This window comes from Rhinoraja longicauda, chromosome 14, assembly GCF_053455715.1.
Source record: "Rhinoraja longicauda isolate Sanriku21f chromosome 14, sRhiLon1.1, whole genome shotgun sequence".
In the NCBI taxonomy this organism is placed as follows: Eukaryota; Metazoa; Chordata; class Chondrichthyes; order Rajiformes; family Arhynchobatidae; genus Rhinoraja; species Rhinoraja longicauda.
The window spans coordinates 23399984-23413473 of NC_135966.1; the positions used below are offsets into that span (position 1 = coordinate 23399984).

The following is a 13490-nucleotide window of genomic DNA, read 5'->3' on the forward strand; positions in this document are numbered from 1 at the left end:
CGAACTCTCCATCTTAGCTGCAATACAATCCGAGTGCTATTGTCAAGAGATTCCCCTTGTCCTATACATCCCTTGCCCATTCTCTCTACAAAACTAACTTATTTCCTTTTTATTCCCAGTCCGACCAAGTATCATTGATGTTAAACATTAACCCTTCTTTTTCCCCCACAAATGCTTCCTGACCAGCATGTTTCCAGCATTTCTTCTTTATCCCATTGATTTATGGTTTCATGGAAAACAACTCCAACTTCTATCTATGGGTAAGAAGGAACTGCAGATGCTGGTTTAAACCGAAGATAGACACAAAAAGCTGAAGTAACTCAGCGGAACAGGCAGTAGAGAAGGAATGGGTGACGTTTCGTGTCGAGATCCTTCTTCAGACTGGTTCGGGATAAGGGAAACGAGATAGACGGTGATGTGGATGAAGAACAGTGAATAAAAGATATGCAACAAAGTAATGGTGACAAAGGAACCAGGCCATTGTAAGCTGTTTGTAGGCTGAAAATGAGAAGCTAGTGCGATTTGGATGGGGGAGGGATAGAGAGAGGGACTGCCAGGGCTACCTGAAGTGAGAGAAATCAATATTCATACCACTGGGCTGTAAGCTGCCCAGGCAAAATATGAGATGCTGTTCCTCCAATTTGCATTTAGCCTCATTCTGACAGTGGAGGAGACCGAAGACAGAAAGGTCTGTGTAGGAATGGGAAGAATTAATGTGTCCAGCAACCGGGAGATCAGGTTGGTTCACGTGGGCTGAGCGAAGGTGATCCACAAGACAACCACCTCAAATGCATCTTTCTCAGCAACACTTACTTTTCATTAATCTTGACTAATGAAAATTAGTCCATAAGAGTACTCATTTGTCATCTCGGCCATGACATGCCCTCTGGCTCCATAAGTCAAACGTGTTTACCAATCCCTGCTCCCCTTCTCCTCTTATAACTCTTTTACCTCCCAGGTATAAATAACATTTTCTTTTACCACCACCTTATTTTCTTTGGCACTTATTTGCTTTTATACTACTTTGACCTTTCTCTATCTATTTGAATTCACTGGCTTCAGAAGCATCGAGAAATAACTTTGTTAAACAGAAAAAAAAATTATGCTGTTACTCAATGTTTCATTGTCTGAAATAAGCAACCTCTTGTAAATGTTCATCAAAATTTAATTATGCCAATTGTAAAGATTATATTCCCGGAAACTGCAGATTATTTTTCAGATAAGTTGAATGTTTTTTCCAAGCCACATTTTACTGTACTTTTTTTATACTGATATGTTTAATTTTCATTGGGAAAAACCAGCAGTTTAACAAATGCCAATGTCAAGTTATTTTGGACATGGCAGCATTACAGATTCATTTTTGTTTAGATAAGAATTCATATTGGATAGGTAAACTTCTCCCATGATACAAAAAGTCAATTGTTTATTATTGTGGGATTATGAGGTATTATTATATTTGTTAATTTGCTATTAACAAATGATTTTAAAAACCTTAATAGTTTTTCTCACCCACATCCATTTCCTCCTTCCAGGAGAATTTAGGAAAAGGTTTTCTACTTTGTCTGCAAACACTAAGTATCTCCCTTGCAATGAACATGCTTCAAACGGTTGCATAATGGATTAAAAATGCAATAATATTTTGCATTATGCAACTTTGTTTTAGTTTAGTCAAATATGTTAAGTTCATTTATGGTGCTAACGTAAGCATATTGAGAAAGCTTTCCTAAATTTAGCCACCATTCTACACATAATTTATTTTCAGTTATTAACAAGGAGTCATTTATTTGTACAAGTTGGTAATCAAGATCACAAATTTGACTTAGTGGTCAGTACAATTTAACCACTGTATTTTGCCCTTAATATAGATAGGCATGAGAGCCAAGGGAGGTTGTTGATGTGGGCAGCACAGATCAAAGCCATTGCTGTCTGAGTAACAACATTCACTAATCCCCAACCATCACCAAGTTACTCAATCTGGAAATTAAGTAGAATTTCATAACAACAAAAAGGTGGCGGTGGCATTAGGTTTGTAAATGAATTGATAAAGGCAAAGTAAATGAAATGTTTCAATGCTGAAATTTATAGAGCTTAACAGAAGAGTTTAGAAAATGGAAACGCACAAACAGTAAAAGGGCAAGTTTAAGTTTATTATGAGTTTCGCTTTTTCTTAACCCAAATGAGAAACACTTCTCATCCAAAGGAGAAAAGTTGATTGCTGCAACATTCCTTAGAATATTCAAATAAATGAAAGGGGTTGGAGTTAAATTGTAATTCAGGTAACTGATTGATGGGCTGCAATTACAAACATTTGGTTTATTTATTTGTGTATCATAAAGCATTCATAACCAAACATTCACTGGTCTTTTATGACAAATAATCATTTATTACAATGTACAGATCTTACATCATTGTACTGCACATTAAGAGCACAAACTGTATTGGAACGTGTATAAAGCAGAGGACACCGTCCCAACATCATCTGTGAAAATTCAAACGTACAGTTATAAAACATTAAAAAAAAACTATTGTTCCTTAAAGAGGAAATGGCAAAAGCCTGCAGCATGGAAGTTGAAAAGCATGATTGAAACCTCATTATATTAAGACTTTTATTTTGCAACTTTGAATGTAAGATATAAAACCAATTCAATAGCCCCAGTACTATTATGAACTACAAAATAAATGCTTAAAACATTTCAATATTTTTTTAAAAAAGTGACTTTGTTGTACAACTGTTTATTTTGTTGTGCTTTACCAAGGGATAATTACTGCATTTGCTCCAGTTCACTTTAAATACTATACTATGTAGCATAAAGGTCAAAATAAATACTGCAAAGAAAATCTAAAATTATCACAAATGTTTTTCAGAACAGCTTTTGATCAGTGAAACTGAAACTTTTAGACAATTGGTTTGGGAAACAATATCCGCCCTTTCAGTAATAATAAGCCAGTCAATGAACAGTTATTACATTGGAATATACAAATGTTCAAGACACTTCCCAGTACACCATGACAATTTATTCATAAGGTTTAGTACTGCAAGTACCAAAATGACAATGCATAAATGAAATCCAACTAGGTATAATCCAACTAGAAACAATCTTCTGTATAACAACATTCCTTTCCAAACTGGTACAAATTAAAAATCGAATACCAAATGATTGAACGTTGAAGTGGAATAATAGTACTACAATTACTTTTTAGGTGGACAGTAACGTACAAATTGAAATCTCTTTCTTTTTCCTACCCAAGGTTAATAGGAAAAACTATAAGCTTTTAATTTAAAAGCAGTGTTCCATATCTCAGGCACAACATGGACCTATGTTTACATCTAAGCTAACACCAAATGATCATTCCTTTTATACTTAACTAGAGTTACATAATACATTTACTGAGAATATTGTATTCATGGCTCCCAAATAGGCAATAAAAAACTAGGAAACTAACATGAAACATCAAATTAAATGCGAAGAAATTGTACTTTTTATGTAAATATGGTATCACAACTTTCCCTTCCTAACAATCATCCTACTGCCAAACATTTGGTGTCAAAAATAAATATTTTTATTTGAACAATGATATATGGAAGGTATAATTCTAAAGGTTCTACAACTGATCTAAAATGTACACTGCAAAGAAAAATATTGAGAAAAATTAAGTATTTTCATTTTAAATGTTGAGAACTATTGAATAGTTTTGACAAATAAACAAAATGTTGTATTTGTTTAAGCTGATTCTTTGCATTCAATAATAATGTTTAAACTGCTAATGTTTCAACACTGAAGCTCTTGGAATGCTTAAAAAGTTGAGATCCCAAATAAAAATCAGCTTTCAATTAAAAAAAACATTATTCAAAACAATAAAAAGCAAATGAGTGTATGCTAATTAGGTGATCATGTGGAATATGGCTAATTAGTTTGTGGAGCTAACTGAAGATTTTTTTTCTTCCTTCACTGTAATGTGACAATTTATGCTGCACTGCAGTTTTACAGAAACAGACAACACCTTTTTCAGTTCTTCATAAGACAGTCAGCAGACTATTTGACCTTTAACAATATCATCATCAGGTCCAATCCTGTGCAGATGCACATTCTAGGAGTCATCAGCCGACTGAAAAAGAGATTACAAAAATGCAAGCAAAACCATGGCTATTAACCCTCTTCACCAATTTTAATGTTTAATTTTTTTCCACTACAAAATATGTAACTCAGCACAGACTGACAATTGCTAAAGTCAAAACAAAAAGAGACTGACTTATGAATGGCTGTACTTTTTATACATTATCAATAAATTACTTTGCCACTAATCCAGAAAGATAAGCCTCCATAAGTCTGCATGCTGTAAAATTAAAAGTAATTAAAAACCAAACAATCGACTCTAAATGATTCAGTTTCACTGACGTTATTATCCCTGAAGGAAAATCTAATGCCATGATTGTGTGTAGTCTTATGATTTGACAGTATGTGTGCACCATTTAAAAACTGCTACTTACGATTTATAAAGTAACTTTGTAGCTAAGTAATGCATAAAATGGTGGCCACACATTTGCAGCTAGATTTATTTCACTGGACAATACAGCCCATTTATCGAAAAAAACCTATCTGGGTCAGACATGCATCCACAAAGTCTTCTAATAAGAAAAGCAAATCCTGGAAAGATATGAATGAACTGGAGCCTCTCCTGAGTTGCTTTCTTGGCATAAACTGCTGTGCTCTAAACTTAAGTAGAACAACAGGAATAGGAACACCATTCTGGAAGTCCTCATCACGGATGGGACTGCAGGTGACATTAAGTGAAAGTTCTTGCGTAGATAGGAATAATAGTCTAAAAAGATTCAAAAGGAGTCAATTTTCCACAGGGGTAGGAGTCTGCAAAGGTTGACTGATGATGACCTGCACCACATAGTCTTTGGGGATTTTCAGCTCCTCCAATTTCATTTTGTCTGTCAGCGGTCGGCCAGAAAAGAACCATCTCTGGCTGGAGGGCTCTACTCCCTCTGTTGTGTGCAAACGCCGTTTCATGTGATAGACTGTATCTGTACTGCGGACAAGAAGCTTCAGGTCTTTTCCCGTGGAGAGCCGCAGCCGCAGCTGACATTCTTGTCCAGTGTTTGGTGAGGGTTCTGGGATGTCCAGAGTCTCCAAGTCACTTTTCTCTTCAATCATATTGATTGGAGGTGCAAGGCAGTAAACTGGAAGTTGATACCTATTCCCAAGTTCATCATAACATTCTGTAAGGACTCCTGTGGGTGGAAGCAAAAAGAAACAGTCAGTCACAAATGACAAACATTTCCTGTCATTGGCAGGATTCATTTTTGTGTGCATAGAAGCATTAAAAATAAGCAATACAAGCTATTCTAGTTTGAACCTCAGTCTCATCTTTAAATGTGGGAAGTAGATGTACATAATTAGTGAAGAAAGTTCCTTTTAGAAAACACGCAGTTGGAAATTCACTTGCAAAATGCCATTTTTTTTCTCCAGCATTATGCAATTATCCTCATTGTTTACTTCTTTCCCACACTTGATCTTCAGTAGAGTTCTGGGACATTCACTCCCTAGCAGTTTTCCCGTCCCTCAAAACGAGGCACTGGCCCAATAATTATTTTCCATATCCCCAAGACATGCAGCAAAGGCCTAATCTTTCTTTTGTTCTTGAATCTTTAGTGCAGCTGAATCTTGAGCCAAGGATCCCATGCCCAAAGTTTGGGATCAAAAATAGTAGTGTGATTAATGAAGGAGTAAACTTTAATATATCAAACAAAATAATTCAAAACTAAAATCATTTGAATTTACACGATAATCACAAATATTATGGGCAGGCCACTAATTTATGTTAAATTATTATTTTCAGCTATTCCTTATAACAGTTGCAACCATACGTGTAGTGTAGTTCCAGTTTTCTATTTTTATTACAGAATTCAAATAACCAACGATTTAATTTCACATTTTTTCAGTTAAAAGAATCACATGATCACCCCTCAATCACATATTCAGGATCTTCTTTCTGTTCTATGTTTTAGAAATATTGTGCTGTTGCAAGTAAGAATTTTGTTCTATCTGGGAAATATATGACAATAAAACACTCTTGACTAGGATATTCTTAAGCTTATGACAGATCCGTTCAAGAGTCTGATAACGGAGGCTGAGAAAACAGTTAATAAAGTACAAATAAGGAGAGCTTGGAACACAAATGCAAGCTTTACTCAAAGATATCGATTCTGCCACAACTCAAGGATGTGACGACCCTAGAGAGTGAAAAAAAGATTTTATGGGCTGACGGACTTCTGTTGCAAGGAATGCAGAAAATGGCATAGTTGGGTTGTTTTTCAAAGCAGAGAAAGAGAGAGTGAACACAATCGTGATAGGTTGAAAAGTGAAATTGGAGGCTACCTGGACCTTTAGTGCAATGATCAAGACACAGATTAAAAGTGATTTGCAAAAGATCCACAAATGGTGCAAGGACATTTTACTTTACAGTTTATGATACGGAATCATCTGCCTTCATGCAATGGTGAGATTCAATTGTGGCTTTCAAAATTAAAATTGGGTAAAATTGGAATTTAAAAATAAGTTGTATGCTATGTGGAAAAAGCAGGCAATGCTACTGAATGGAATCCACTGTAAGCAGTCAGCAGACTTGCCTCTGATTTCATGATTTAGATAGAAAAGCTTAACACAAAATTAAGTAGCGCATCATTTTGAAAAGTCAAAGGCTACTAGAACAGGGTGGACCCGTTGGGCCCAAAGTTCTCCTGCATTGGTCTAGCACTCTCCCCTCCCCCACCCCCATCACCCCCTTCTCCTCCCCCACCCCACTCACCCACTCCATCCCCCCTCATTCCCTCCCCCCCACCCACACTCAACCCCCCCTCAACCCGGGCATCAGTCAGAACCCCACGCCCCCCTCCCCTGTAAGAGATTAATATATATTAATAGATATACAATATAACATTTTATATTCTTACATTATTATATTTTAAGTATTATTAGTGTCTCTGTGTGTGTGTGTCTGTGTCTCTGTGTGTCTGTGTGCTTCTGTGTCTGTGCGCGTCTGTGTGTGTGCGTGCGTCTGTGTGCGTGCGTGTGCGTGCTTTATGCTTTATGCTTTTTTAAACCACCTACCGATCTGTCCTATCTTTAATGATCTGGAAATATTTCCTTCAGTTGCTCAATTCCATATTTCTCATTACTTTCTAATCCATTCATTTGGTGCCTTTCCTCAAATGCATTACTTCATATATTTTTGGATTAAATTCTATTTAACAGTTTCTACCCATCTATGTCCTCTCCAAGTCAAAAGCTTTCTTCTTCCATATTGACCACAACCAATTTTTGTGTCGACCCTAATCCTCAAAATTGCACCCCTTCCATTTATGTCTAAATCATTAATGTGAACAATAAGCAAGTGCCAGAGTACAGTGTCTTGTGAAACACATGGTAACCAGCTTTCAGTCGTAACACCATCTGTCAACCTGTTATGAGCCCATTTTTGGTTTCAACTTGGCAGTCTCCCTTGAATGTTATGTATTCATTTTTGTGAACAGCCTCTCATGTGGGACCTTGTCCAAAGTCTTACTGAATTCTATGTGCACTGCATCAACCACCACATGACCCTTTTTAACCCTGCTCAAAAAATGTAATCAAGTCAAGTAAAACATGCCAAAGTTAATACCGCTCCTGAAAACCCCCCCAATAATTTCCCCATTATTGAAGATAAGTTTACTGACCAATAATTATTGTGTTTAGCATTTTCTTACTTTTAAAAATAAAAAAAGTAAACCCAAGCTCCACTCCTAAAGCCAGGGGTGATTGAAAAATTATGTCCGTAGCCTCTGCAAATTTCGTCTTTGCTTCTTTTAATAGTCTGACTTTTCTTAACTGTTGCAACTAATATAAATGGCTTGCTTGAACTTTGTAAAACACAATGTGGGACAAAGCTGGTTGTGGATAATTTGAAGTACTTTTTAATCAATCATACTGAAGACGGCCACTGATGACAGTCTTGTTCTGAACTAGAGTTTTTTTTCCCCTTTTCAGTTGGAAGACCAATTAAAATGAATACCGTGATCATTGTGCACCTCAGGATTTGGGAGTCCTTTCTTCAATAGAATGGATATAAATTGCTTGTTCTTTCTGTCAATTATAATGTCCTTTTGTGAACAAAGTACACCACTTCTTTGAGCCTAGGATTAAGTCATGTCATTCTGATGAAGGATCTACAATCTGAAACATTAATTCCGTTTGTCTTTCCACAGATGCTGCCTGATCTGCTGAGCATGTCTAGCATTTTTCTGTTTTGTTTGTTTTTCAACTATTGTGATTAGCTGGTCCAAACTAAACAGGATGAAATATTTTCTACTCCCAGTTGAAAAGGTACAAGAGAAAAAGAAAAGAAGATTTTGCCCTCACAGGAAATTGCAGATGCTGGAATCTTGCGCAAGAAAAACAAACAGCTGGGGGAATTTAGCAGGTCAGACAGCATCTGTAGAGGGGATGACCTTCAGTCTAAAAGAAGGTCCTGACCCGAAACATTGTCTATCCATTCCCTCCACAAAGGGTGCGTGACCCACTGAGTTATTCCAATGGTTCATTTTTTGCACACGTCTTTGCTCTCACTCATAGCCGAAGAGCAAAGCAAAATTGTCTTGTATAAAAAATACCCAATTTGGCAGTCACCACTACCGAAACAAGTATACTTGGTATGAGGAATAGAAATACAAGTTAGGTACAGCAAAAGACATTACTTTAATACTTGGTGTGTCATATAGATGTAAAAGTTGGGTAAAGCAGAAGGAATACATTAAAAATGAAGATTCACAACATTATAATGCATGAAAACAGATCAATGTGATTTCATGCAATACCAGGCCAAGCGACAGTATGGTTGACTCAAATGCTCCCTAAAATAGCCTAGTAAGCCATTTAGTTGTACCAAAACCACCATATTATGATCAATAAGAATTAAACTGGCCCCATCAATGGATTTGGAAAGAGCCAAGATACATCGAATACAAACAATTTTGTAACGCAAACTGGAGGAACCAGTCACACCTATTTTCCCCCTCGCCCTTCGCATCAACCTACATTCCTTCCTCTAGCTTCACAAATCACAACTCTTCAATCCTTTTGTCTGAAACCTTTCTGTCTTTTCACCTCTGTCTTTTGTGCACCATCTGTTGATCAAAGATAACCTTACCTGCAACAACCTATTACCTGCCAGTCTTTATCCTACCCCTTCCTCTCTTCCTGCTTTGCTCCCTTCCTCCCCCACACAATCAGTCTGGGGAAGGGCCCAGACCCAAAACATCCCCAATCCATGTTCTCCAACCCATTCCAGCACACTGTGACAAGTTTGTAATGTTTTCCGCACAAATACAAAAGAACTGATGTGCTAATTAAAAGACTATTCCTTCACAAACAAGCCAATTGATTAACATCATTAACTCACATAATCACTCCTTCCAGCCAATACTCCAGACTTGTGGTGCAACAATTCCATTGGTCCCCTTCCCTTTTTATTTCCTAGATCACTACAATTTGCCTTCTGTCGCACATCTATTAATTGCTTGCAATTCTTTTTGTTGGTCAAAATGTACCAGTCCCTTGAGAGGCCTGTCAAAAGTCATGACGCACTGATGAGATCAGGATGAAGGGAAAGAAATAGACAAATAGACTGTAAATAGCCGCAAAATGTACAGGATGGCACACAACCACGATTTATTTGATTGGACCAAGCAATAAGAACAGTATGCAATTTAAAATTATGGTGGTTGGCAGTAATGAAACATAAATATCATGAGAGTCTCAAACTTATTAAAAGGTCCATTGGAGATTCCAGATAGCTGCCTAGTTGCCAAGCTAAAAATGGTCTTGATCACATCTATAGGCTGCCAATCATCGTTCATATACTATTGATCTACAAACATATAAAGCACAACAGTTTGATATGAGGCGAGGTTGCAGCAAAATATTTGAACATCTGCCTGCACTGAGATGGATTCAATAAAGCGGAGGAAAAACATCTGCAGTTCTGGTTCCGAGCTGCTCCCCAACCACAACACCAGCATTGCACACACCCTTTGGTGAATAAAATAGTGACTGCATTGGAACGAAACACGCATTACTTTTGCCAGAAAATCTGACTTTTAAAAAATCAGTTTATGTAATTTTGAAGATTGTTTTTTTAATGCCACATCGCTGATTCGAATCACATAGATTTGCAGTTTGGTGACCCAAATTTATTTCACATCTCACAAATTTACACCAGCTCCACTCAGTTCTTCAGTGCAACTGACGTCAGTGGCTGAAAATTCATCAGCTGCACCGTGAATTGTGTGCAATTTGTCCAAATGTAAACAAATGCAAACGATCAGAGAATCTAAAACACCAATAATTTCCCCTAAGAGTCTTTTGCCCTAGCTTAAATGCACTGCATCAGAAGCCAGGCTCCATATAAATCGTAAAGGTCCCTAGAATAATGCAATCACCCATGTCATAAAGGCATTCTCAGGGGATATTAAAATTAGGCTGGTTCTTTACCACATGGGCATACTAATGCTGCCTAACATATATTTGAATTAAATTAACAGAATCCCAAATTAATAAAGGACAAAAAAACCCCGCAGGTATTTAAAACAATGTGATATTTAAATACGTTATCCATGGATGGGTGGATATTTCTAAATATTTATTTCCAAAATAAACATGTTTTCTATTACAGGATACAGCTTAAAAGCATTAAAGAGTATTCTTAAAAAAAGGTGTAATCTCTTTTTACTAAAATCTCTTCCTACTAATATTTAAAACAAGTGCCTTCAATGAAGTCAGAACTTTGCATTTTAGCCCTCAAGGGCCCAATGAATCTCTTTATTCCATACTTTCAAACGTAAGGATTTATCATTTGTATCTGTCCACAGTGAAATCCTCTTTAGCAAGGAGTTTGTTTTAATTAAACTTTATGAAAAATGCTATTATTATTATCCATTTTGCGATTAACTTTTGTTCTTGTTGTACTGTGTCATTTAATGATGTGCAATATTCTGAATGGAGAGAACACAATGTATCAGCTGCACAGCACATGAAAGCTAAAAGAATAAGTTGCTGAGCCACAGATTTCAGTCTGGTGCAATTAACATACTGTACCCAGGGAAACAATAAAGAGACGCAACACTGTGGCAGTGGTTAAATCAGCGGGGAAAAATCTCTATTGATTTAAAGTCTGAATGAAGAAATTGAAAACAAATACTAGATGATGTGATTATGTGAATACCAGGGAAAAAAAGACGATCTCTGCAACATTTCAGGCTTTTATGGGCCGAGAGATCAATGCTATGGTAGAAGAATTAGGAAAATCTAAACTTAAATGTATTCCAATATTTAGTATTGTTCTGAAAGGCACAAGGAATGGAGAAATTATTAGATCTTTTGAAAAGATGAGTACAAGAGTCATTTGACATACTTGCTTTCATTGGTTAGGACAAGTTGAGACATCATGCTGAAATGTTCAAGTTGTCGGTGAGACCATACTTGGAATATTGAGCAGAGTTCTTGTCACCAGCTATAGGAAGTTTCGAAAGGGTGCAGAAAAGGTACACAAGGATCTTACTGGGCTGGAGGGCTTGACTTATATGGAGAGGCCGGGACGCTCTTCCCTGGAGCGTAGGAGGTTGTAACATTACGGAGGTATACAAAATCATAAGTGGCACAGTGATGATTTATGATCAGTCTTTTTCCCTCCTTCCCCCCCCTCCCCTCCAGAGCAGAGTAGGGGAATAAAAAAACAAGAAAGCATAGTTTTAAGATGAAAGGGAAAGATTAAAAAATAACCCAAGGGGCAATTTTATCCACATGGAAGCTGGTGGGTATCTGGAATGAGCTGTCAGAGGAAACTATAGCGACAGATACAATAATAATGTTTACAAGTACACAGATGAGGTTTAGAAGGATATGGGGCAAACCCAGGCAATGACACTAGCTTCAATGCACATAAGACATCTCAGCTGGCATGAATAACGTGGGATGCTGAAAGGTCCGTTTCCTTGTTGTATGGTTCTACGACTCTAAATAGGTTAAACAGAAGGTACAAATCACAATGCTATCCTTGAAAACTTCAGTGTGCACTCAAGCTCTGAAATCAAGTCATCCATAATATTAATTCCAAAGCCTGAGGCAAAAAACAGGTGAAAAGATCTTTTTTTTTTTTACAATTGTCTCGGACACTCAGTAAATGCAGATTGAAGGGAGTGGAGGAGGGATTAGTGGGCCTAATCATTGGAGTTCTGCAAACTCAAATACAAGGTATCACAAAATGCTGGAGTAACTCAGTGGGTCAGGCAGCATCTCTGGAGCGAAGGAATGGGTGACATTTCGGGCCGAGACTGATGTCAAAGGGGGGGGGGGGGACAAAGAAAGGATATAGGTGGAGACAGGAAGAGTGGAAGAACTGGGAAGGGGGAGGGGAAGTGAGGAACAGAGGAGCTATCTAAAGTTAGAGAAGTCAATGTTCATACCGCTGGGCTGTATGCTGGCCAAGCGAAATATGAGGTGCTGTTCCTCCAATTTGCAGTGGGCCTCACTATGACTCCTCCAATTTCCGAGTCAGCATGGATTTACGAAGGGGAAATCATGCTTGACAAATCTACTGGAATTTTTTGAGGATGTAACTAGGAAAATTGACAAGGGAGAGTCAGTGGATGTGGTGTACCTCGACTTTCAGAAAAGCCTTCGACAAGGTCCCACATAGGAGATTAGTGGGTAAAATTAGGGCACATGGTATTGGGGGTAGGGTACTGACATGGATAGAAAATTGGTTGACAGACAGAAAGCAAAGAGTGGGGATAAATGGGTCCCTTTCGGAATGGCAGGCAGTGACCAGTGGGGTACCGCAAGGTTCGGTGCTGGGACCCCAGCTATTTACGATATACATTAATGACTTAGACGAAGGGATTAAAAGTACCATTAGCAAATTTGCAGATGATACTAAGTTGGGGGGTAGTGTGAATTGTGAGGAAGATGCAATAAGGCTGCAGGGTGACTTGGACAGGTTGCGTGAGTGGGCGGATACATGGCAGATGCAGTTTAATGTAGATAAGTGTGAGGTTATTCACTTTGGAAGTAAGAATAGAAAGGCAGATTATTATCTGAATGGTGTCAAGTTAGGAGGAGGGGGAGTTCAACGAGATCTGGGTGTCCTAGTGCATCAGTCAATGAAAGGAAGCATGCAGGTTCAGCAGGCAGTGAAGAAAGCCAATGGAATGTTGGCCTTCGTAACAAGAGGAGTTGAGTATAGGAGCAAAGAGGTCCTTCTACAGTTGTACCGGGCCCTGGTGAGACCGGGCCCTGGTGAGACCGCACCTGGAGTACTGTGTGCAGTTTTGGTCTCCAAATTTGAGGAAGGATATTCTTGCTATGGAGGGCGTGCAGCGTAGGTTCACTAGGTTAATTCCCGGAATGGCGGGACTGTCGTATGTTGAAAGGCTGGAGCGATTGGGCTTG

General features: G+C 37.9%; 1 protein-coding gene across 1 annotated transcript in view; it reads right to left on the reverse strand.

Annotated features, from left to right (window-relative positions):
* Positions 1-2160: 2160 nt before the first annotated feature.
* ubtd2 (ubiquitin domain containing 2) overlaps positions 2161-13490 on the reverse strand; it is a 61197-nt gene continuing 49867 nt past the window's right edge. The window contains exon 3 of the mRNA XM_078411580.1: positions 2161-5239. Coding sequence (XP_078267706.1) covers positions 4842-5239 — 398 coding nt within the window. The 3' untranslated portion in view covers positions 2161-4841. The remainder of the gene's footprint in view (positions 5240-13490) is intronic.